The sequence below is a fragment of the Ranitomeya variabilis genome, chromosome 3, assembly GCF_051348905.1.
Source record: "Ranitomeya variabilis isolate aRanVar5 chromosome 3, aRanVar5.hap1, whole genome shotgun sequence".
In the NCBI taxonomy this organism is placed as follows: domain Eukaryota; kingdom Metazoa; phylum Chordata; class Amphibia; order Anura; family Dendrobatidae; genus Ranitomeya; species Ranitomeya variabilis.
In genome coordinates, this window is record NC_135234.1 from 766,430,683 (window position 1) to 766,455,951 (window position 25,269).

General features: G+C 44.2%; 1 protein-coding gene across 1 annotated transcript; it reads left to right on the plus strand.

Annotated features, from left to right (window-relative positions):
* Nucleotides 1-1,266: 1,266 nt before the first annotated feature.
* Nucleotides 1,267-2,187, plus strand: LOC143817806 (odorant receptor 131-2-like). Its single transcript, XM_077299272.1, has one exon. It carries the CDS (start codon nt 1,267-1,269, stop codon nt 2,185-2,187), a length of 921 nt encoding a protein of 306 aa, XP_077155387.1.
* Nucleotides 2,188-25,269: the final 23,082 nt, after the last annotated feature.

Consider the following 25,269-nt stretch of genomic DNA (forward strand, 5'->3'; position numbering starts at 1 on the left):
ACAACCATAGTGACCCTTCCTCAATGGGCGGCACTAGCTATGACGCACTTACATTCAGGTGTCAGACACCAAAGATTTTAAAAACCTACATTCACATGACAACAATCGCAAGACAAGCCAGACCTACAGTAGGTGCGAGAGCTTCTCTACTCAACTCTCCCCACAGGTATTTAATGCTTATGTGGTTCCTTTCACAGATTGACCCCCATGCCAGCCAACAAACACCCCTTATACTCTAACTATAAACCACAGCTAGGATTTTCTAACAGTGGGCTGAGGTCTTCTAACAAGTGTGCTGACATAACCTCCATCCTTGCCTCCATGAACGTTGTGCTGTCATTAGTGTCAGTACACACTGCCACATTGGTACATTCCTCTTCTTTTATCTTCCCACAGTGAGATGTCTGTTAAACCATCTTAGACAATATTCTCCGCTTGTTAACCGTTTGAGCTACAAGGGAATGTGCACTTATTATTTATTGTTGTATACTTTATGTGATCTTTTGGCACGTTCTCTATATATTGTGGACAGAACCACAGACATGTACATATTGTATATACTGTATACAATGTATTATTTCATGCACTAACTGCTATTATCGTTTATGTACTTGGCACTTATTTTGTGTTTTTCCTCCTTCGCCAGCGACATTGTGAATAAGACTCAGGAATGGTCGAAATGTTAATTTATATCTCTTGCATTTTTCCTGCATCTTCACGCATATCTACCTCTCGTCTTCAATTGGAATAAAACTTGCAGCATTTTTGGTGAATTCGGTGCAGTCAGAGGTCCTTGCCAGAATACATTCCTAGGTCTACAATGTGCTGACGTTAGGTCATATACAGGAGTGCCCTATTCGGAAACAGCCGCTATAAGCCAGAATAATGAGCTGCTCTATGAGAGTCCTTTCTGGCAAACTTGAGCCATCCATCCTGGCAAAAGAAGCATGTCTTGGCAAAATAAGCTCTTTTTTAAGGTGCTCGGAGATGATTCCACAACAATCGGCTACTCCTTTAAGACCTTTTCTCATGTTATGCCTCTGTAACACCTCTGAGCTGAAGGAAGCTATTATGGCAACCAAATATTAGCCCATACTACCATATTTCCCATGAATTGTAGGAATGTCAATTTGATTAAAAGAAGGTTCGGCACAAGAGAAGTCAGATATTTATGAATTCTCCACATCTGAAAAGCTTAATCTTGTCATTTTCTTGTTTCCTATCAGTGTTAGATCCCATAGAAGAATTGCTGTCATCCAGTTTCCAATGGTGAATTTTACATCTATCCCTAGGAATGATTCCGCAACGTCCATTTATACTGAATTGGTTGATGCCGTCATCCAAACTGTTCTTGTTGTTTTCACTCTTCTATTCTTCACCTTCTTCCTGTACATCATCTCTGTTCTTCTGAAGGTCTTCTTCTCCAATCCTCACATCTGGGAGAAGTCTCGTTACATCCTCTTTGTCCACATGCTCATCAATGATACATTGTTTCTGGCTCTTGGAAATTTCCTTCTATTGTCTACCACTTATTCTGTATCCCTCCCCGTGCCAGTATGTTTCACGCTACAGACCTTGACCTCTTGCTCCTTTCGAGTGACTCCATACAACCTGGCCGTCATGTCTCTAGAACGTTACGTAGCCATATGTTTCCCCTTAAGACATCTAGAGTTTTGCACGGCAAAAAAAGCGCGTTCTATAATTCTCGTAATCTGGGTCATAGGAGTTTGTCCGAGTATTGCCGACCTGACTGTGATAATGTTCTCGACTGAAAAAAGTTTTTTGTCATTGTATGTGGCTTGTGATCTTTCACTATTGGCTTTAACTCCCCAACAAAATGTAATTAAGGCCATCATCAATTTCTCCAGCTTCGCCGTGGTCGCATTAATCATTGCATTTACTTACATTAAAGTAATGCTGGTTGCCAGGAAGATCGGATCTGGTGGTTCATCTGCCCTTAAAGCCAGAAAAACTGTGATGCTCCACGCCTTCCAGCTCATATTATGTATGTTCTCCTTCATCTCCACCATCAACGAGACCCAATTTATCAAATATATTAGATACTTACTCACCTCAAGCTTTCTTATATTCACGTGTTTGCCAAGGCTTCTTAGTCCGGTCATTTATGGGTTAAGAGATGAAGTATTTCGTAAATATATCAAGAAATTATACTTCATAAAATACTGAATTTGTTGGAATAGAAGAACTTGTGTCTGTCATTCATTATGAGGTTTCCAAAACTATAGTTTCATTTAATAAACTGATGTATAAATCACCACGACTCTGTTATTTTTGTGCTTGAGCAGTCTAGAACAAAATGTATAAGTCCTTCACTAGGACATCTACTGCTTCGATCTAATCTACTCGTCCGTCTACTGCCTATAACTTAAGATATTTCCTTCTCAGGAGATTTCCAAGGAACTTTTGGTGAAATAAAAAACAAACTCCTGGGGCAGAACTGCATAGTGTGACCGCTCTTACAGTACAGAGCTCTATAGTGTGACCGCTCTTACAGTATAGAGCTCTATAGTGTGACCGCTCTTACAGTACAGAGCTCTATAGTGTGACCGCTCTTACAGTACAGAGCTCTATAGTGTGACCGCTCTTACAGTACAGAGCTCTATAGTGTGACCGCTCTTACAGTACAGAGCTCTATAGTGTGACAGCTGTTACAGTACAGAGCTCTATAGTGTGACCGCTCTTACAGTACAGAGCTCTATAGTGTGACCGCTCTTACAGTACAGAGCTCTATAGTGTGACCGCTCTTACAGTACAGAGCTCTATAGTGTGACCGCTCTTACAGTATAGAGCTCTATAGTGTGACTGCTCTTACAGTACAGAGCTCTATAGTGTGACCGCTCTTACAGTACAGAGCTCTATAGTATGACCGCTAGTGATGAGCGATCACTAAAATGCTCAGGTGCTCGTTGCTCGGGTTGAGCAGATTGGAATACTCATGTACTCGACCAGAACAACGAGCCCAATGTAAGTCTATGGGAGACCTAAGTATTTTTACCGCGATCCCCCCGTGGGTCCTTTTAAGTTCTAAAAATGTCTGAAAATTATGGAAACGCTGCTCTAATGACATAGGGACATCATGGGCATCACCCCTGGAATCATTCCTGACTCCTAGTTCAGAGCTTTAATCATTTTTTTCTGAGATTCATGCCATTTTTCCTGGTGCCACAAAAAATACACTATAACGAAACCAAAATGGGTTTTGCTGCGAAATATGACAAGGTACATCCTTTGCAGGTTAGTGACTTGCCTGTAAGGCCAAATATTTAACCCCAGACATAAAATTTTCTCCCCCACTTAGGCTTAGTTCAGACGCTGCGTTTTTGAAGCATTTTTCAACTTTAACATTTTTTTCAACCACTACAAATGCATTCACTGGGAAATGTCATTGTAACATGTAACCCCCCTAGCTGCCATGTGGTTTGTGGCACATAAGCAGACCCATCTTGTTTCATTTATGAAGGAGGGACTCTTAAAGTCACAGAGCCTATTTTTACTGGTGCATCAGGTGGCATTAATCTTCTTAAAGGGCCATTATTAAACTGTTGTAGCCTATGCTGTGAGTGGATGGGCTGCCAAGAATTATAACGCACCACAATACCCCTTTCATAAGATGTCCATGGGGGACTCCGGAAAAAATGTTGCAATGAATGCAAGGCCTGCCCTGCTACCAATTCATGTGCACCCCAATAAGCCTTTGAACCCACATACTGGATGGGCCCATGAAAGTCCACTTCACAATATGCATTTTGTGCTCTTTACTCCTTTGTTTTACACATTGGCAGCAAGGCCAGCCCTGCTGCATAGTCATATACACCCCATTACGAACCCACATTGTAATAAGATTATGCTAATGTTCTATGGAGACCGATGACGTGAGTCAGAATGACGACAAACACGGTATCACAGCTCAAGATATATATATTGTAGGAAGATGAACTTCAGATGACTGATGCAAATGGCAGCTTTACAGATAAGCAAGTAAACAGTCTGAAGAATATGCAGATATTAGAAGTACAGACCGAGGGTGCAAGTACAAGTCCAGCAATGCCGTATCCAGAGGTCAGAGCCTGGGCAGGCTCCTAGCAGAGGGGCAGACCGGAGCAGAGGTGGGTGCAGAGCAGGTGAAGAGTAGCAGAGTCTTTCCGGTGGTACGTAGATCCAGAAGCAAGCGGGGTATCCCGAGGAGTAGAAGAAACAAGCAGGTTGCAAGTCCTTGAGCTTGGCAGCAGGTGAGATACAAGATACACAAGCAAGGTATAGTGTGCAGAGTTCCTTTATATATGCAGCAGACAGGAAACAAGGAGCATCAGACAGGAAACAAGATGGCCCCCATGAAGCCAGCCACTCCATCTTGGGTAAGGGCAGAATCCTACAGAAGTAAGGGCAAGAACAGACAAAACAGGTATGCAGGTCTCAGTCCTTACACACATACTGGATGGGCCCATGAAAATCCACTTCACAATATGCATTTTGTACTCCCGTACTCCTTTGTTTTACACATTGGCATGAAGGCCAGCCATGCTGCATAGTCATATGCACCCCATTACACCTTGGAACCCACATACTGGATGGGCCCATGAAAATCCGCTCGTATTTTTTAATGGTATGATGGTTCCCTCTTTGCAGAATTATTTACAGGAGAATTTGGTAATTTTATTTGCCATGTTTTTAACACTAAGGGTCAGATACGGCTTTAAATAAGGCTAATACTTGCAATACAAGACAATTTTATTGCAAACTACAAAATTCAAGGAATAGTATGTTTGAATAGTGTGCGTGCATATGCGTTTGTATATGTTAACATACAAAGGATAATAAGTACATATAAGGATTAAATACATATAGTGATTACGTACACTGTGTTCCAAATGATTCTGCACATAGAGTTTAGGAGTGATAAGGTTAGAATTTTTTTGTTTGTCATGTAAACTCATTGATGGTGATGTGTGTCAGTGCTCTTTATATCTCTGAAAGCAATTGCAGATACCTGTGCACATTAGTTTGGCAGGTGTGTCCAAATAAAGGCGAGACTACTTAAGAATAGTGTTGAGCGATACCGTCCGATACTTGAAAGTATCGGTATCGGAAAGTATCGGCCGATACCGGCAAAGTATCGGATCCAATCCGATACCGATACCCGATACCAATACAAGTCAATGGGACTCAAGTATCGGACGGTATTCCTGATGGTTCCCAGGGTCTGAAGGAGAGGAAACTCTCCTTCAGGCCCTGGGATCCATATAAATGTGTAAAAGAAAGAATTAAAATAAAAAATATCGCTATACTCACCTGTCCGACGCAGCCTGGACCTCAGCGAGGGAACCGGCAGCGTTGTTTGTTTAAAATTCGCGCTTTTACTTGGTTACGTGAAGTCCCGGCTTGTGATTGGTCAGGGCGGCCATGTTGCCGGGACGCGGACCAATCACAACAAGCCGTGACGAAATTACATCACGGCTTGCTGTGATTGGTCCGCGTCCCGGCAACATGGCCGCCATTAACCAATCACAAGCCGTGACGTCACGGGAGGCTGGACACGCGCGCTTTTTAAAAAGCGCGCGTGTCCAGCCTCCAGTGACGTCCCGGCTTATGATTGGTCACGGCGCCATGTTGCCGGGACGCGGACCAATCACAGCAAGCCGTGACGAAATTACGTCACGGCTTGCTGTGATTGGTCCGCGTCCCGGCAACATGGCCGCCATTAACCAATCACAAGCCGTGACGTCATGGGAGGCTGGACACGCGCGCTTTTTAAAATGGGCGCATGTCCAGCCTCCCGTGACGTCCCGGCTTGTGATTGGTTGCGCCGCGGTCAACCAATCACAAGCCGGGAGGCTTGTATAATACATCAGCTGAGAGGTGATACATGGGAATGTGAGACACATCCTGCAAATTCGACCAAACTTATTATGCAATAATTGATGTTTTGACAACATTGGCAGTTTCCCCTTGTTTGGTTTAGTTCATCCTCACTCATTTTGTGCGCCGCGGTCAACCAATCACAAGCCGGGAGGCTGGACACGCGCCCATTTTAAAATGCGCGCGTGTCCAGCCTCCCGTGACGTCACGGCTTGTGATTGGTTGCGTCTCCCATGTGACTGCGACGCAACCAATCACAAAGCCGGGACGTAATTTTAAAATCCTTAAGGACCTGAAATTACGTCACGGCTTGCTGTGATTGGTTGCGTCGCCCATGTGACTGCGACGCAACCAATCACAACGCCGGAACGTAATTTTAAAATCCTGAAGGACCTGAAATTACGTCACGGCTTGCTGTGATTGGTTGCGTCCCGGTCACATGGGCGGCACGCAACCAATCACAAGCCGGGACTCACGTAAAGGAAAGAAAAGCGCGAATTTTAAACAAAGAACGCTGCCGCTTCCCTCGGTAAGGTGCAGGCTGCGTCGGAGAGGTGAGTATAGCAATATTTTTTATTTTAATTCTCTCTTTTACACATTTTTACATTAATGTTGTTTCGATACCGATACCCGATATCACAAAAATATCGGATCTCGGTATCGGAATTCCGATACAGCAAGTATCGGCCGATACCCGATACTTGCAGTATCGGAATGCTCAACACTACTTAAGAATAGTGTTGAGCATTCCGATACCGCAAGAATCGGGTATCGGCCGATACTTGCGGGTATCGGAATTCCGATACCGAGATCCGATACTTTTGTGGTATCGGGTATCGGTATCGAAACAACATTAATGTAAAAATGTGTAAAAGAGAGAATTAAAATAAAAAATATTGCTATACTCACCTCTCCGACGCAGCCTGCACCTTACCGAGGGAAGCGGCAGCGTTCTTTGTTTAAAATTTGCGCTTTTCTTTCCTTTACGTGAAGTCCCGGCTTGTGATTGGTTGCGTCGCCCATGTGACTGCGATGCAACCAATCACAAAGCCGGGACGTAATTTTAAAATCCTTAAGGACCTGAAATTACGTCACGGCTTGCTGTGATTGGTTGCGTCGCCCATGTGACTGCGACGCAACCAATCACAAAGCCGGGACTTCACGTAAGGAAAGAAAAGCGCGAATTTTAAGCAAACAACGCTGCCGTTTCCCTCGGAGAGGTGAGTATAGCAATATTTTTTATTTTAATTCTTTCTTTTACACATTAATATGGTTCCCAGGGCCTGAAGGAGAGTTTCCTCTCCTTCAGACCCTGGGAACCATCAGGAATACCGTCCGATACTTGAGTCCCATTGACTTGTATTGGTATCGGGTATCGGTATCGGATTGGATCCGATACTTTGCCGGTATCGTCCGATACTTTCCGATACCGATACTTTCAAGTATCGGACGGTATCGCTCAACACTACTTAAGAAGGCTGTTCCACATTATTAACCCCTTCCTGACATCTGACGTACTATCCCGTCGAGGTGGGGTGGGCCCGTATGACCACCGACGGGATAGTACGTCATACGCGATCGGCCGCGCTCACGGGGGGAGCGCGGCCGATCGCGGCCGGGTGTCGGCTGCATATCGCAGCTGACATCCGGCACTATGTGCCAGGAGCAGTCACGGACCGCCCCCAGCACATTAACCCCCAGCACACCGCGATCAAACATGATCGCAGTGTACCGGCGGTATAGGGAAGCATCGCGCAGGGAGGGGGCTCCCTGCGGGCTTCCCTGAGACCCCTGGAGCAACGCGATGTGATCGCGTTGCTCCGAGGGTCTCCTACCTCCTTCCTCGCTGCAGGTCCCGGATCCAAGATGGCCGCGGCATCCGGGTCCTGCAGGGAGAAAGGTGGCTTACCGAGCGCCTGCTCAGAGCAGACGCTGGTAAGCCTGCCCCGATGTAAGTGAGATCGGTGATCTGATAGAGTGCTGTGCACACTATCAGATCATCGATCTGTAATGTCCCCCCCCGGGACAAAGTAAAAAAGTTAAAAAAAATTTTTCCACATGTGTAAAAAAAAATAAAAAAAAAAAAAAAATTCCTAAATAAATAATAATAATAAAAAAAAAATATTATTCCCGTAAATACATTTCTTTATCTAAATAAAAAAAACAAAACTATAAAAGTACACATATTTAGTATCGCCGCGTCCGTAACGACCCATCCTATAAAACTGCCCCACTAGTTAACCCCTTCAGTAAACACCGTAAGAAAAAAAAAAAAAAAACGAGGCAAAAAACATCGCTTTATTACCATACGGCCGAACAAAAAGTGGAATAACACACGATCAAAAAGACGGATATAAATAATCATGGTACCACTGAAAACGTCATCTTGTCCCGCAAAAAACAAGCTGCCACAGCATCATCAGCAAAAAAATAAAAAAGTTATAGTCCTGAGAATAAAGCGATGCAAAAATAATTATTTTTTCCATAAAATAGTTTTTATCGTATAAAAGCGCCAAAACATAAAAAAATGATATAAATGAGATATCGCTGTAATCATACTGACCCGAAGAATAAAACTGCTTTATCAATTTTACCAAACGCAGAACGGTATAAACGCCTCTCCCAAAAGAAATTCATGAATAGCTGGTTTTTGGTCATTCTGCCTCACAAAAATCAGAATAAAAAGTGATCAAAAATGGTCACGTGTCCGAAAATGTTACCAATAAAAACGTCAACTCGTCCCGCAAAAAACAAGACCTCACATTACTCTGTGCACCAAAATGTGAAAAAATTATAGGTCTCAAAATGTGGAGACGCAAAAACGTTTTTGCTATAAAAAGCGTCTTTTATAGTGCGATGGCTGCCAATCATAAAAATCCGATATAAAAAACGCTATAAAAGTAAATCAAACCCCCCTTCATCACCCCCTTAGTTAGGGAAAAATAATAAAATTAAAAAAATGTATTTATTTCCATTTTCCCATTAGGGCTAGGGTTAGGGTTAGGGCTAGGGTTAGGGTTTGGGCTAAAGTTAGGGTTAGGGCTAGGGTTAGGGCTAGGGTTAGGGTTGGAGGTAAAGTTAGGGTTAGGGTTTGGATTACATTTACGGTTGGGATTAGGGTTGGAATTAGAATTATGGGTGTGTCAGGGTTAGGGGTGTGGTTAGGGTTACCGTTGGGATTAGGGTTAGGGGTGTGCTTGGATTAGGGTTTCAGGTAGAATTGGGGAGTTTCCACTGTTCAGGCACATCAGTGGCTCTCCAAATGCGACATGGCGTCCAATCTCAATTCCAGCCAATTCTGCGTTGAAAAAGTAAAACAGTGCTCCTTCCCTTCCGAGCTCTCCCGTGCGTCCAAAAAGGGGTTTACCCCAACATATGGGTTATCAGCGTACTCGGGACAAATTGATCAACAACTTCTGGTGTCCAAGTTCTCTTGTTATCCTTGGGAAAATAAAAATTGGGGGGGCTAAAAATCATTTTTGTGGGAAAAAAAGAGATTTTTTATTTTCACGGCTCTGCGTTGTAAACTGTAGTGAAACACTTGGGGGTTCAAAGTTCTCACAACACATCTAGATAAGTTTCTTGGGAGGTCTAGTTTCCAATATGGGGTCACTTGTGTGGGGTTTGTACTGTTTGGGTACATCAGGGGCTCTGCAAATGCAACGTGACGCCTGCAGACCAATCCATTTAAGTCTGCATTCCAAATGGTGCTCCTTCCCTTCCGACCTCTGTCATGCACCCAAACAGTGGTTCCCCCCCACATAGGGGGTATCAGCGTACTCAGGACAAATTGGACAACAACTTTTGGGGTCTATTTTATCCTGTTACCCTTGTGAAAATACAAAACTGGGGGCTAAAAAAATCATTTTTGTGAAAAAAAAAAAGAATTTTTATTTTCACGGCTTTGCGTTATAAACTGTAGTGAAACACTTGGGGGTTCAAAGTTCTCACAACACATCTAGTTAAGTTCCTTGGGAGGTCTACTTTCCAATATGGGGTCACTTGTGTGGGGTTTGTACTGTTTGGGTACATCAAGGGCTCTGCAAATGCAACGTGACGCCTGCAGACCAATCCATTTAAGTCTGCATTCCAAATGGCGTTCCTTCCCTTCCAAGCTCTGTCATGCGCCCAAAAAGTGGTTCCCCCCACATAGGGGGTATCAGCGTACTCAGGACAAATTGGACAACAACTTTTGGGGTCTATTTTATCCTGTTACCCTTGTGAAAATACAAAACTGGGGGCTAAAAAAATCATTTTTGTGAAAAAAAAAAGAATTTTTATTTTCACGGCTTTGCGTTATAAACTGTAGTGAAACACTTGGGGGTTCAAAGTTCTCACAACACATCTAGTTAAGTTCCTTGGGAGGTCTACTTTCCAATATGGGGTCACTTGTGTGGGGTTTGTACTGTTTGGGTACATCAAGGGTTCTGCAAATGCAACGTGACGCCTGCAGACCAATCCATTTAAGTCTGCATTCCAAATGGCGTTCCTTCCCTTCCAAGCTCTGTCATGCGCCCAAACAGTGGTTCCCCCCACATAGGGGGTATCAGCGTACTCAGGACAAATTGAACAACAACTTTTAGGGTCCAATTTATTCTGTAACCCTTGTAAAAATACAAAGCTGGGGGCTAAAAAATCATTTTTGTGAAAAAAAAAATATTTTTTATTTTCACGGCTTTGCATTATAAACTGTAGTGAAACACTTGGGGGTTCAAAGTTCTCACAACACATCTAGATAAGTTCCTTGGGAGGTCTAGTTTCCAATATGGGGTCACTTGTGTGGGGTTTGTACTGTTTGGGTACATCAGGGGCTCTGCAAATGCAACGTGACGCCTGCAGACCAATCCATTTAAGTCTGCATTCCAAATGGCGCTCCTTCCCTTCCGAGCTCTGTCATGCGCCCAAACAGTGGTTCCCCCCCACATAGGGGGTACCAGCATACTCATGACAAATTGAACAACAACTTTTAAGGTCCAATTTATTCTGTAACCCTTGTAAAAATACAAAGCTGGGGGCTAAAAAATCATTTTTGTGAAAAAAAAATAATTTTTATTTTCACGGCTTTGCGTTATAAACTGTAGTGAAACACTTGGGGGTTCAAAGTTCTCACAACACATCTAGATAAGTTCCTTGGGAGGTCTAGTTTCCAATATGGGGTCACTTGTGGGGGGTTTGTACTGTTTGGGTACATCAGGGGCTCTGCAAATGCAACGTGACGCCTGCAGACCAATCCATTTAAGTCTGTATTCCAAATGGTGCTCCTTCCCTTCCGAGCTCTGTCATGCGCCCAAACAGTGGTTCCCCCCCACATATGGGGTATCAGCGTACTCAGGACAAATTGCACAACAACTTTTGGGGTCCAGTTTATTCTGTTACCCTTGTAAAAATACAAAAGCTGGGGGCTAAAAAAATCATTTTTGTGAAAAAAAAAGACTTTTTATTTTCACGGCTCTGCGTTATAATCTGTAGTGAAACACTTGGGGGTTCAAAGCTCTCAAAACACATCTAGATAAGTTCCTTAGGGGGTCTAATTTCCAAAATGGTGTCACTTGTGTGGGGTTTCAATCTTTAGGCACATCAGGGGCTCTCCAAACGCAACATGGCGTCCCATCTCAATTCCAGTCAATTTTGCATTGAAAAGTCAAATGGCGCTCCTTCCCTTCCAAGCTCTGCCATGCGCCCAAACAATGGTTTACACCCACATGTGGGGTATCAGCGTACTCAGGACAAATTGTACAACATTTTTTGGGGTCCAATTTTTATTTTTACCCTTGGGAAAATAAAAAATTGGGGGCGAAAATATAATTTTTGTGAAAAAATATGATTTTTTATTTTTACGGCTCTGCATTATAAACTTCTGTGAAGCACTTGGTGGGTCAAAGTGCTCACCACACAACTAGATAAGTTCCTTAGGGGGTCTACTTTCCAAAATGGTGTCACTTGTAGGGGGTTTCAATGTTTAGGCACATCAGGGGCTCTCCAAACGCAACATGGCGTCCCATCTCAATTCCAGTCAATTTTGCATTGAAAAGTCAAATGGCGCTCCTTTCCTTCCGAGCTCTGCCATGCGCCCAAACAGTGGTTTACCCCCACATATGGGGTATCAGCGTACTCAGGACAAATTGCACAACATTTTTTTGGGTCCAATTTCTTCTCTTACCCTTGGGAAAATAGAAAATTTGGGGTGAAAAGATCATTTTTGTGAAAAAATATGATTTTTTATTTTTACGGCTCTGCATTATAAACTTCTGTGAAGCACTTGGTGGGTCAAAGTGCTCACCACACATCTAGATAAGTTCCTTAGGGGGTCTACTTTCCAAAATGGTGTCACTTGTAGGGGGTTTCAATGTTTAGGCACATCAGGGGCTCTCCAAATGCAACATGGCGTCCCATCTCAATTCCAGTCAATTTTGCATTGAAAAGTCAAATGGCGCTCCTTTCCTTCCAAGCTCTGCCATGCGCCCAAACAGTGGTTTACCCCCACATATGGGGTATCAGCGTACTCAGGACAAATTGCAAAACATTTTTTTGGGTCCAATTTCTTCTCTTACCCTTGGGAAAATAAAAAATTTGGGGTGAAAAGATCATTTTTGTGAAAAAATATGATTTTTTATTTTTACGGCTCTGCATTATAAACTTCTGTGAAGCACTTGGTGGGTCAAAGTGCTCACCACACATCTAGATAAGTTCCTTAGGGGGTCTACTTTCCAAAATGGTGTCACTTGTAGGGGGTTTCAATGTTTAGGCACATCAGGGGCTCTCCAAACGCAACATGGCATCCCATCTCAATTCCAGTCAATTTGGCATTGAAAAGTCAAATGGCGCTCCTTTCATTCCGAGCTCTGCCATGCACCCAAACAGTGGTTTACCCCCACATATGGGGTATCAGTGTACTCAGGACCAATTGTACAACAACTTTGGGGGTCCATTTTCTCCTGTTACCCTTGGTAAAATAAAACAAATTGGAGCTGAAATAAATTTTGTGTGAAAAAAAATTAAATGTTAATTTTTATTTAAACATTCCAAAAATTCCTGTGAAACACCTGAAGGGTTAATAAACTTCTTGAATGTGGTTTTGAGCACCTTGAGGGGTGCAGTTTTTAGAATGGTGTCACACTTGGGTATTTTCTATCATATAGACCCCTCAAAATGACTTCAAATGATATGTGGTCCCTAAAAAAAAATGGTGTTGTAAAAATGAGAAATTTCTGGTCAAATTTTAACCCTTGTAACTCCCTAACAAAAAAAAATTTTGGTTCCAAAATTGTGCTGATGTAAAGTAGACATGTGGGAAATGTTACTTATTAAGTATTTTGCGTGACATATGTCTGTGATTTAAGGGCATAAAAATTCAAAGTTGAAAAATTGCGACATTTTCAAAATTTTCGCCAAATTTCTGTTTTTTTCACAAATAAACGCAAGTTATATCGAATAAATTTTACCACTAACATGAAGTACAATATGTCACGAGAAAACAATGTCAGAATCGCCAACATCCGTTGAAGCGTTCCAGAGTTATAACCTCATAAAGGGACAGTGGTCAGAATTGTAAAAATTGGCCCGGTCATTAACGTGCAAACCACCCTTGGGGGTGAAGGGGTTAAGCAGCCTACATTTTTGGCCAAAACGGGAAAGAAAAAGGATGTGTCGGCTGCTGAGAAGCAACAAATTGTGGAGTATTTAGGTCAAGGCATGACTACAATCAACATTGTGCGATGATCACGATGAAGTGTCTTGGCAATCAAGAAGTATGTAGCTGATTCCCAGCACACACGTGTGCGTGCTGATAAGGAAACATTGAGGACTCTTTCCAACAGGCAATTGGGTAAGGTTAAAAGAGCAGCTGCAAAAATGCCCTGTCATAGCAGCAGACAAGTTTTTGAAGCTTAATTATTCAACAATTGTCCTAAATAGAGTTGAGCGACTTTCATTTTTTTAAGATCGAGTCGGGTTTTGTGAAACCCGATTTTGTCCAGAGTCGAGTCGAGTGCAGTCGGCCGATTATCGCTAAAAGTCGGGGATCGACCGAAACACGAAACCCAATGCAAGTCAATGGGGAAGCATAGTCGGCAGTGAGTGGAGGCCAGGAAAACACCTACAGTGCCCATTTTAATGCCAAAAACATCCATTCTTGTTTCTGAAGCTTGTCAATCTTAATTAACTTTATAATAATAGTTGGGCATAGGGAATTGGGGGTCATTTGGCAAAAGTTGTGGGGGGAGTAGGGCTGGCTCAAGTTTTTCGTGGGCCCAGGAAATGCGGACTACGTCACGGCGGTGTTGCAGGGAAAGGTAAGTATTTCAACGTTGCAAGTGCTGTGATCCTGAGCAAGCAGGGGGGGGCCCACTCGTTCGCATTGGCACTGGCACAGGGCCCCTCAAAGTACGGCGGTGTGTTTGCATGGCGGGGGCGCCTCCCACCAGCAGCGACACTTTTGCGTACTCTGAGGGGCCCTGTGCCAGTGACGTTGCCAACGAGTATGCCCCCGCCCACCTGATGAAGGAACCTGCACTTTCATCTGCACCTTCCTCTTTGTCCCTGTGTAAGGTGGTATAACATGCGGGAAGGGGAACCTTACTTTCAGCAGGGTCAGATTCTGGCTGTGTAGAGTGCAAGGGGAATGTAGTGGTCTAGGTCAATGTACCAGCAGACTCATCTAGCAGTGGCTGGGCAATGGGCAGGATGAAGAGGAAACAGATATAGGGCCAAAGAATAAAGTAGGCTAAATGCAGTTCAAAATTGGTAACAGGACTAAACAGGTGGCATTGCTTTGTTCAGTGGAGTAGCAAACCCAAGAGCAGCAGACACTGTTTCAAGGGCCCAACCACACTAGTAGGCCAAATGCAGTTTAATATCTGATAGTATAGCCCGAAAGCCAGAAGGTAGAAGCTCAGCTTTATTCAGTTGAGGACAACACCAGGCAGGGGCAGACACCGTTAGTAGGCCGGAACCACCAATTTTTTAAAAAACAGCAGTTAATCAGAGCCAGAAGGTAGAAGCTCAGCTTTATTCAGTTGAGGACAACACCAGGCAGGGGCAGACACCGTTAGTAGGCAGGAACCACCAATTTTTTAAAAAACAGCAGTTAATCAGAGCCAGAAGGTAGAAGCTCAGCTTTATTCAGTTGAGGACAACACCAGGCAGGGGCAGACACCGTTAGTAGGCCGGAACCACCAATTTTTTAAAAAACAGCAGTTAATCAGAGCCAGAAGGTAGAAGCTCAGCTTTATTCAGTTGAGGGCAACACCAGGGAGGGGCAGACACCGTTAGTAGGCCGGAACCACCAATTTTTAAAAAAACAGCAGTTAATCAGAGCCAGAAGGTAGAAGCTCAGCTTTATTCAGTTGAGGGCAACACCAGGGAGGGGCAGACACCGTTAGTAGGCCGGAATCACCAATTTTTTAAAAAACAGCGGTTAATCAGAGCCAGAAGGTAGAAGCTCAGCTTTATTCAGTTGAGGACAAACACCAGGGAGCAGCAAACAGAGGTATTAGGCCCCATCCAGCAATTAAAAAAAACAAAAACAAAAAAAAAACAACTTAATCAGAGCCAGAAGGTAGAAGCTCAGCTTTATTCAGTTGAGGACAACACCAGGCAGGGGCAGACACCGTTAGTAGGCCGGAACCACCAATTTTTTAAAAAACAGCAGTTAATCTGAGCCAGAAGGTAGAAGCTCAGCTTTATTCAGTTGAGGACAACACCAGGCAGGGGCAGACAGACACCTTTAGTAGGCCGGAACAGCCAATTGCATTTTTAAAAATGGTAATTTGGAACTGAAGGTTGAAGCTCAGCTTTATTCAGTTGAGGACAACACCAGGCAGGGGCAGACAGACACCTTTAGTAGGCCGGAACAGCCAATTGCATTTTTAAAATTCGTAATTTGGAACAGAAGGTTGAAGCACAGCTTTATTCAGTTGCAGCTTCTTGGCAATAATATAAAGAAGACGCGACAGGACAACACTCGGTGGATGCCATATCTGTGTTTTCAATGGAAAAAAACCTTTCAGTTAACTACTTGCAGGAGAAAGTTTTTGTAGCTGGTGGACAATTTTTGTACTGTACCAGTTTTTTGTTGTATGTGTTTTTGTTTTTAATGTTAAAATGTCTGCATTTGATATCTCTCCAGTATTTTCTTTTTTATAAGCAAAATACTGCAGTTTTACATCGGTTACATGGATACACGGGCAGGCAGCTTGGTGGTCAGTGGAGGAGTATTTAAAGTAGGGACCGCAGACAGGCTATCAAAGGCCTAAAATAACAAACAATAGGCTTATGGCAGTTTTACATCGGTTACATGGATACACGGGCAGGCAGCTTGGTGGTCAGTGGAGGAGTATTTAAAGTAGGGACCGCAGACAGGCTATCAAAGGCCTAAAATAACAAACAATAGGCTCATGGCTGTTTTACATCGGTTACATGGATACACGGGCAGGCAGCTTGGTGGTCAGTGGAGGAGTATTGCAAGGAGTGTCTGTCCCAGTACTCCCAAAATATAAATAGATGTTAATGTCTCGCAAAACAACCACAACAAAAAAAAAGGTGGCATACTTAGGTACAGGGGTGGGCTCATCTGCTGAGTTTCTGACATAGTAATTTGGCAGTAACTATTTAATGGTGCCAATATAGGACACAGACACAGACTACTTTAAGTTGCATCATAGATGTCTACAAATTTGTATTGTCAGTGCCAGACATTGAATGATGTCAGCGAATAGACTAAAGATTGGTGGAGCTGTGCGACATAATTTTGCATGTGGTAGAGCACAGTTTGAGCTGGGGGAGGGGGGAACTCTCTTGAGGCCGGCGGGACCGCCCCAGGGCCCCTCATGTTACAACGGTGTGTCTGACGTTGGGTGCGCACCACCACCGCCAGAGACACTACATTGTACTATGAGATGAGGGACCCAGTAGCAATGCCGTCAACCAAAAGCGAGCACACCCACCTCTTCAGACAAACAGCAGTCTCACGGGTGCTTGCGCCAAGTCGCGATACCACGGCCCCGTGTGGGGAGTTTGGCCATTTAGGGAGGTGTAAACATGTCGTATGCTGTACAATCAGCTGCAGCAAATTAGACATTAGAAAAGTAATTCACAGGCAAGAGCTTTTCATAGGAAAGCTAGGTGTCGGCCGGGCAAGGTGGGGCAAAAGATTTCGAAATCCAGTTGTGGTTCATTTTAATGAATGTTAGATCGTCAACATTTTGGGTAGCCAGACGAGTCCTTTTTTCGGTTAATATTGAACCTGCAGCACTGAATACTCTTTCTGATAGGACACTTGCTGCCGGGCAAGCAAGCTCCTGCAATGCATATTCTGCCAATTCTGGCCAGGTGTCTAATTTTGATGCCCAGTAATCAAATGGGAATGACGGTTGAGGGAGAACATCGATAAGGGATGAAAAATAGTTAGTAACCATACTGGACAAATGTTGTCTCCTGTCACTTTCAATTGATGCAGCAGTACCTGTCCTGTCTGCGGTCATAGCAAAATCACTCCACAACCTGGTCAGAAAACCCCTCTGTCCAACGCCACTTCTGATGTGTGCACCCCTAACACTCCTAGTCTGTTGCCCCCTTGAGCTCGTGTGAGAACGATCACATGCGCTGTGTGCTGGGAATGCCTGAAGCAAACGGTCAACAAGAGTTGATTGTTTGGTTGCTAATATTAGTTCCAAGTTCTCATGTGGCATAATATTTTGCAATTTGCCTTTATAGCGTGGATCAAGGAGGCAGGCCAACCAGTAATCGTCATCGTTCATCATTTTCGTTATGCGTGTGTCCCTTTTTAGGATACGTAAGGCATAATCCGCCATGTGGGCCAAAGTTCCAGTTGTCAAATCTCCGGTTGTGATTGGGTGAGGGGCAGTTGCAGGCAAATCTACGTCACTTGTGTCCCTCAAAAAACCAGAACCCGGCCTTGACACGCAACCAATTTCCAGTGCCCCCGGGAAAGGTTCCGCATTAAAAATATACTCATCCCCATCATCCTCCTCGTCCTCCACCTCCTCTTCGCCCGCTACCTCGTCCTGTACACTGCCCTGACCAGACAATGGCTGACTGTCATCAAGGCTTTCCTCTTCCTCTGGTGCAGACGCCTGCTCCTTTATGTGCGTCAAACTTTGCATCAGCAGACGCATTAGGGGGATGCTCATGCTTATTACGGCGTTGTCTGCACTAACCAGCCGTGTGCATTCCTCAAAACACTGAAGGACTTGACACATGTCTTGTATCTTCGACCACTGCACACCTGACAACTCCATGTCTGCCATCCTACTGCCTGCCCGTGTATGTGTATCCTCCCACAAAAAATAACAGCCCGCCTCTGTTGGCACAGTCTCTGAAGCATGTGCAGTGTTGAGTTCCACCTTGTTGCAACGTCTATGATTAGGCGATGCTGGGGAAGGTTCAAAGACCGCTGATAGGTCTGCATACGGCTGGCGTGTACAGGCGAACGTCGGATATGTGAGCAAAGTCCACGCACTTTGAGGAGCAGGTCGGAGAACCCAGGATAAGTTTTCAATAAGCACTGCACCACCAGGTTTAAGGTGTGAGCCAGGCAAGGAATGTGTTTCAGTTGGGAAAGGGAGATGGCAGCCATGAAATTCCTTCCGTTATCACTAACTACCTTGCCTGCCTCAAGATCTACTGTGCCCAGCCACGACTGCGTTTCTTGTTGCAAGAACTCGGACAGAACTTCCGCGGTGTGTCTGTTGTCGCCCAAACACTTCATAGCCAATACAGCCTGCTGACGCTTGCCAGTAGCTGGCCCATAATGGGACAACTGGTGTGCAACAGTGTCATCTGCCGATGGAGTGGTTGGCCGACTGCGGTCTGTGGAAGAGCTGTAGCTTCTGCAGGAGGACGAGGAGGAGGAGGGGGTGCGAACGCCTACAGCCAACTGTTTCCTAGACCGTGGGCTAGGCACAACTGTCCCGAAATTGATATCCCCTGTGGACCCTGCATCCACCACATTCACCCAGTGTGCCGTGATGGACACATAACGTCCCTGGCCATGCCTACTGGTCCATGCATCTGTAGTCAGGTGCACCTTTGTACTCACAGATTGCCTGAGTGCATGGACGATGCGCTGTTTAACATGCTGGTGCAGGGCTGGGATGGCTTTTCTGGAAAAAAAGTGTCGACTGGGTAACTCGTATCGTGGTTCAGCGTACTCCATCAGGGCTTTGAAAGCTTCGCTTTCAACTAACCGGTAGGGCATCATCTCTAACGAGATTAGTCTAGCTATGTGGGCGTTAAAACCCTGTGTACGCGGATGCGAGGATAAGTACTTCCTTTTTCTAACCAGAGTCTCATGTAGTGTGAGCTGAACTGGAGAGATGGAGATCGTGGAACTTGCGGGTGTGCCGGTGGACATGGCAGACTGAGAGACGGTTGGAGACGGTATTGTTTCCGCCGGTGCCCTAGATGCAATATTTCCGCCTACAAAACTGGTGATTCCCTGACCCTGACTGCTTTTGGCTGGCAAAGAAACCTGCACAGATACTGCCGGTGGTGCGGAAAATGGTGGCCTTACAGTGACGGAAGGGATGTTGCGTTGATGACTAGCTTCATTGGCCGAGGGTGCTACAACCTTAAGGGACGTTTGGTAGTTAGTCCAGGCTTGAAAATGCATGGTGGTTAAGTGTCTATGCATGCAACTAGTATTGAGACTTTTCAGATTCTGACCTCTGCTTAAGCTAGTTGAACATTTTTGACAGATGACTTTGCGCTGATCAATTGGATGTTGTTTAAAAAAATGCCAGACTGCACTCTTCCTAGCATCGGATCCCTTTTCAGGGATTGCAGACTGAGCTTTAACCGGATGGCCACGCTGTCCTCCAACAGGTTTTGGCTTTGACACGCGTTTTGGGCCAGATACGGGCCCGGCAGATGGAACCTGTTGCGATGTTGATGCCTGCTGTGGCCCCTCCTCCACCTCCGCTTCTGAACTACTGCCGCCTGCACCCTGTTCCCCCAATGGCTGCCAATCGGGGTCAATAACTGGGTCATCTATTAACTCCTCTTCGAGCTCGTGTGCAACTTCGTCTGTGTCACTGTGTCGGTCGGTGGTATAGCGTTCGTGGCGGGGCAACATAGTCTCATCAGGGTCTGATTGTGGATCAGTACCCTGAGAGGGCAATGTGGTGGTCTGAGTCAAAGGAGCAGCATAGTACTCTGGCTGTGGCTGTGCATCAGTGCACTCCATGTCAGAATCAACTTGTAATGGGCATGGCCTGTTAAGTGTTTCACTTTGTAAGCCAGGGACGGTATGTGTAAAGAGCTCCATGGAGTAACCCGTTGTGTCGCCTGCTGCATCCTTCTCTCTTGTTGTAGTTTTTGCTGAAGAGGACAAGAAAGCGACTTGTCCCTGACCGTGGACATCCACAAGTGACGCGCTGCTTTTAAATTTACCAGTTTCAGAAGAGGAGGCAAAAGAGCTAGAGGCTGAGTCTGCAATGTAAGCCAAAACTTGCTGTTGCTGCTCCGCCTTTAAAAGCGGTTTTCCTACTCCCAGAAAAGAGAGCGTTCGAGGCCTTGTGTAGCCAGACGACGAAACTGGCTCCACAGCTCCAGACTTACGTGGAATATTTTTATCCCCACGACCACCTGATGCTCCACTACCACTACCATCATTACCAGCTGACAATGAACGCCCACGACGACCTCTTGCACCAGACTTCCTCATTGTTTTAAAAACTTAACCAAAGTAACTTTATTTGTTGCTGTCAAACAACTTACACGGTGCGCTATAACTTCAGTATGATTTCAATATCCCTTAACAGGTTGGTGAGACCACAAGGAAAATCAGGCACAATGTTACACACTCTGTTTTCTGTGGCACCAAATCACAGAGATGCCACACACGCAGGAATGTCACTCAAACACAAATGTCAATATTAATCTCCCACCTATTTTTTTTTTTTTTTCCCTCAGGGAGACTTTAGAAACCAAATAAGATAAATTGTTTTTTTCAGGGACAATTTAGAAACCAAATAATAATAATAATAATAAAAAAGCTTTCTATGGCCCAGTGCCCACTGAGTGAGAGATGGCACACACAGGAGTCAGGATAAGGAGTGGCACACAAGCCCTGAGGACAGTATTAATCTCCCACTGATGGATGTAGTGTTTTTTTTTTTCAGGTAGATTTTAGAACCCAAATCAAGCAAAAAAATAAATAGGCTTTCTATGGCCCACTGAGTGAGAGATGGCGCTCACAGGAGTCAGGATCAGGAGTGGCACACAAGCCCTGAGGACAGTATTAATCTCCCACTGATGGATGTAGTGTTTTTTTTTCAGGTAGATTTTAGAACCCAAATCAAGCAAAAAAATAAATAGGCTTTCTATGGCCCACTGAGTGAGAGATGGCGCTCACAGGAGTCAGGATCAGGAGTGGCACACAAGCCCTGAGGACAGTATTAATCTCCCACTGATGGATGTAGTGTTTTTTTTTTCAGGTAGATTTTAGAACCCAAATCAAGCAAAAAAATAAATAGGCTTTCTATGGCCCACTGAGTGAGAGATGGCGCGCACAGGAGTCAGGATCAGGAGTGGCACACAAGCCCTGAGGACAGTATTAATCTCCCACTGATGGATGTAGTGTTTTTTTTTTCAGGTAGATTTTAGAACCCAAATCAAGCAAAAAAATAAATAGGCTTTCTATGGCCCACTGAGTGAGAGATGGCGCGCACAGGAGTCAGGATCAGGAGTGGCACACAAGCCCTGAGGACAGTATTAATCTCCCACTGATGGATGTAGTGTTTTTTTTTTCAGGTAGATTTTAGAACCCAAATCAAGCAAAAAAATAAATAGGCTTTCTATGGCCCACTGAGTGAGAGATGGCGCGCACAGGAGTCAGGATCAGGAGTGGCACACAAGCCCTGAGGACAGTATTAATCTCCCACTGATGGATGTAGTTTTTTTTGTTTCAGGTAGATTTTAGAACCCAAATCAAGCAAAAAAATAAATAGGCTTTCTATGGCCCACTGAGTGAGAGATGGTGCGCACAGGAGTCAGGATCAGGAGTGGCACACAAGCCCTGAGGACAGTATTAATCTCCCACTGATGGATGTAGTGTTTTTTTTTTCAGGTAGATTTTAGAACCCAAATCAAGCAAAAAAATAAATAGGCTTTCTATGGCCCACTGAGTGAGAGATGGCGCGCACAGGAGTCAGGATCAGGAGTGGCACACAAGCCCTGAGGACAGTATTAATCTCCCACTGATGGATGTAGTGTTTTTTTTTTCAGGTAGATTTTAGAACCCAAATCAAGCAAAAAAATAAATAGGCTTTCTATGGCCCACTGAGTGAGAGATGGCGCGCACAGGAGTCAGGATCAGGAGTGGCACACAAGCCCTGAGGACAATATTAATCTCCCACTGATTGATGTAGTGATTTTTTTCAGGTAGATTTTAGAACCCAAATCAAGCAAAAAAATAAATAGGCTTTCTATGGCCCACTGAGTGAGAGATGGCGCGCACAGGAGTCAGGATCAGGAGTGGCACACAAGCCCTGAGGACAATATTAATCTCCCACTGATTGATGTAGTGTTTTTTTTTCAGGTAGATTTTAGAACCCAAATCAAGCAAAAAAATAAATAGGCTTTCTATGGCCCACTGAGTGAGAGATGGCGCGCACAGGAGTCAGGATCAGGAGTGGCACACAAGCCCCGAGGACAATATTAATCTCCCACTGATTGATGTAGTGTTTTTTTTTCAGGTAGATTTTAGAACCCAAATCAAGCAAAAAAATAAATAGGCTTTCTATGGCCCACTGAGTGAGAGATGGCGCTCACAGGAGTCAGGATCAGGAGTGGCACACAAGCCCTGAGGACAGTATTAATCTCCCACTGATGGATGTAGTGATTTTTTTTTCAGTTAGATTTTAGAACCCAAATCAAGCAAAAAAATAAATAGGCTTTCTATGGCCCACTGAGTGAGAGATGGCGCGCACAGGAGTCAGGATCAGGAGTGGCACACAAGCCCTGAGGACAGTATTAATCTCCCACTGATGGATGAAGTGTTTTTTTTTCAGGTAGATTTTAGAACCCAAATCAAGCAAAAAAATAAATAGGCTTTCTATGGCCCACTGAGTGAGAGATGGCGCTCACAGGAGTCAGGAGTGGCACACAAGCCCTGAGGACAGTATTAATCTCCCACTGATGGATGTAGTGATTTTTTTTTCAGGTAGATTTTAGAACCCAAATCAAGCAAAAAAATAAATAGGCTTTCTATGGCCCACTGAGTGAGAGATGGCGCGCACAGGAGTCAGGATCAGGAGTGGCACACAAGCCCTGAGGACAGTATTAATCTCCCACTGATGGATGTAGTGTTTTTTTTTTCAGGTAGATTTTAGAACCCAAATCAAGCAAAAAAATAAATAGGCTTTCTATGGCCCACTGAGTGAGAGATGGCGCGCACAGGAGTCAGGATCAGGAGTGGCACACAAGCCCTGAGGACAGTATTAATCTCCCACTGATGGATGTAGTGTTTTTTTTTTCAGGTAGATTTTAGAACCCAAATCAAGCAAAAAAATAAATAGGCTTTCTATGGCCCACTGAGTGAGAGATGGTGCGCACAGGAGTCAGGATCAGGAGTGGCACACAAGCCCTGAGGACAGTATTAATCTCCCACTGATGGATGTAGTGTTTTTTTTTTCAGGTAGATTTTAGAACCCAAATCAAGCAAAAAAATAAATAGGCTTTCTATGGCCCACTGAGTGAGAGATGGCGCGCACAGGAGTCAGGATCAGGAGTGGCACACAAGCCCTGAGGACAGTATTAATCTCCCACTGATGGATGTAGTGTTTTTTTTTTCAGGTAGATTTTAGAACCCAAATCAAGCAAAAAAATAAATAGGCTTTCTATGGCCCACTGAGTGAGAGATGGCGCGCACAGGAGTCAGGATCAGGAGTGGCACACAAGCCCTGAGGACAGTATTAATCTCCCACTGATGGATGTAGTGTTTTTTTTTTTCAGGTAGATTTTAGAACCCAAATCAAGCAAAAAAATAAATAGGCTTTCTATGGCCCACTGAGTGAGAGATGGCGCGCACAGGAGTCAGGATCAGGAGTGGCACACAAGCCCTGAGGACAATATTAATCTCCCACTGATTGATGTAGTGTTTTTTTTTCAGGTAGATTTTAGAACCCAAATCAAGCAAAAAAATAAATAGGCTTTCTATGGCCCACTGAGTGAGAGATGGCGCGCACAGGAGTCAGGATCAGGAGTGGCACACAAGCCCTGAGGACAATATTAATCTCCCACTGATTGATGTAGTGTTTTTTTTTCAGGTAGATTTTAGAACCCAAATCAAGCAAAAAAATAAATAGGCTTTCTATGGCCCACTGAGTGAGAGATGGCGCTCACAGGAGTCAGGATCAGGAGTGGCACACAAGCCCTGAGGACAGTATTAATCTCCCACTGATGGATGTAGTGATTTTTTTTTCAGTTAGATTTTAGAACCCAAATCAAGCAAAAAAATAAATAGGCTTTCTATAGCCCACTGAGTGAGAGATGGCGCGCACAGGAGTCAGGATCAGGAGTGGCACACAAGCCCTGAGGACAGTATTAATCTCCCACTGATGGATGTAGTGATTTTTTTTTCAGTTAGATTTTAGAACCCAAATCAAGCAAAAAAATAAATAGGCTTTCTATGGCCCACTGAGTGAGAGATGGCGCGCACAGGAGTCAGGATCAGGAGTGGCACACAAGCCCTGAGGACAGTATTAATCTCCCACTGATGGATGTAGTGTTTTTTTTTCAGGTAGATTTTAGAACCCAAATCAAGCAAAAAAATAAATAGGCTTTCTATGGCCCACTGAGTGAGAGATGGCGCTCACAGGAGTCAGGAGTGGCACACAAGCCCTGAGGACAGTATTAATCTCCCACTGATGGATGTAGTGATTTTTTTTTCAGGTAGATTTTAGAACCCAAATCAAGCAAAAAAATAAATAGGCTTTCTATGGCCCACAATTAGAGAGAGAGAGGTGGCACACCCAGGAGTCAAGACTGGCACACAAGCTGAAAGGGCAATATTACTCTCCCACTGTTTTTTTATGTATTTTTTTTTTTCAGGGAGACTTTAGAAACCAAATAATATTAAACAAAGCAAAAAAATAAATAGGCTTTCTATGGCCCACAATTAGAGAGAGAGAGGTGGCACACCCAGGAGTCAAGACTGGCACACAAGCTGAAAGGGCAATATTACTCTCCCACTGTTTTTTTATGTATTTTCTTTTTTTTCAGGGAGACTTTAGAAACCAAATAATATTAAAAAAAGCAAAAAAATAAATAGGCTTTCTATGGCCCACAATTAGAGAGAGAGAGGTGGCACACCCAGGAGTCAAGACTGGCACACAAGCTGAAAGGGCAATATTACTCTCCCACTGTTTTTTT

Excerpts from the sequence above, each read along its gene's own strand:
- LOC143817806 (XM_077299272.1), top strand. The coding sequence starts at position 1,267 with ATGGTGAATTTTACATCTATCCCTAGGAATGATTCCGCAACGTCCATT.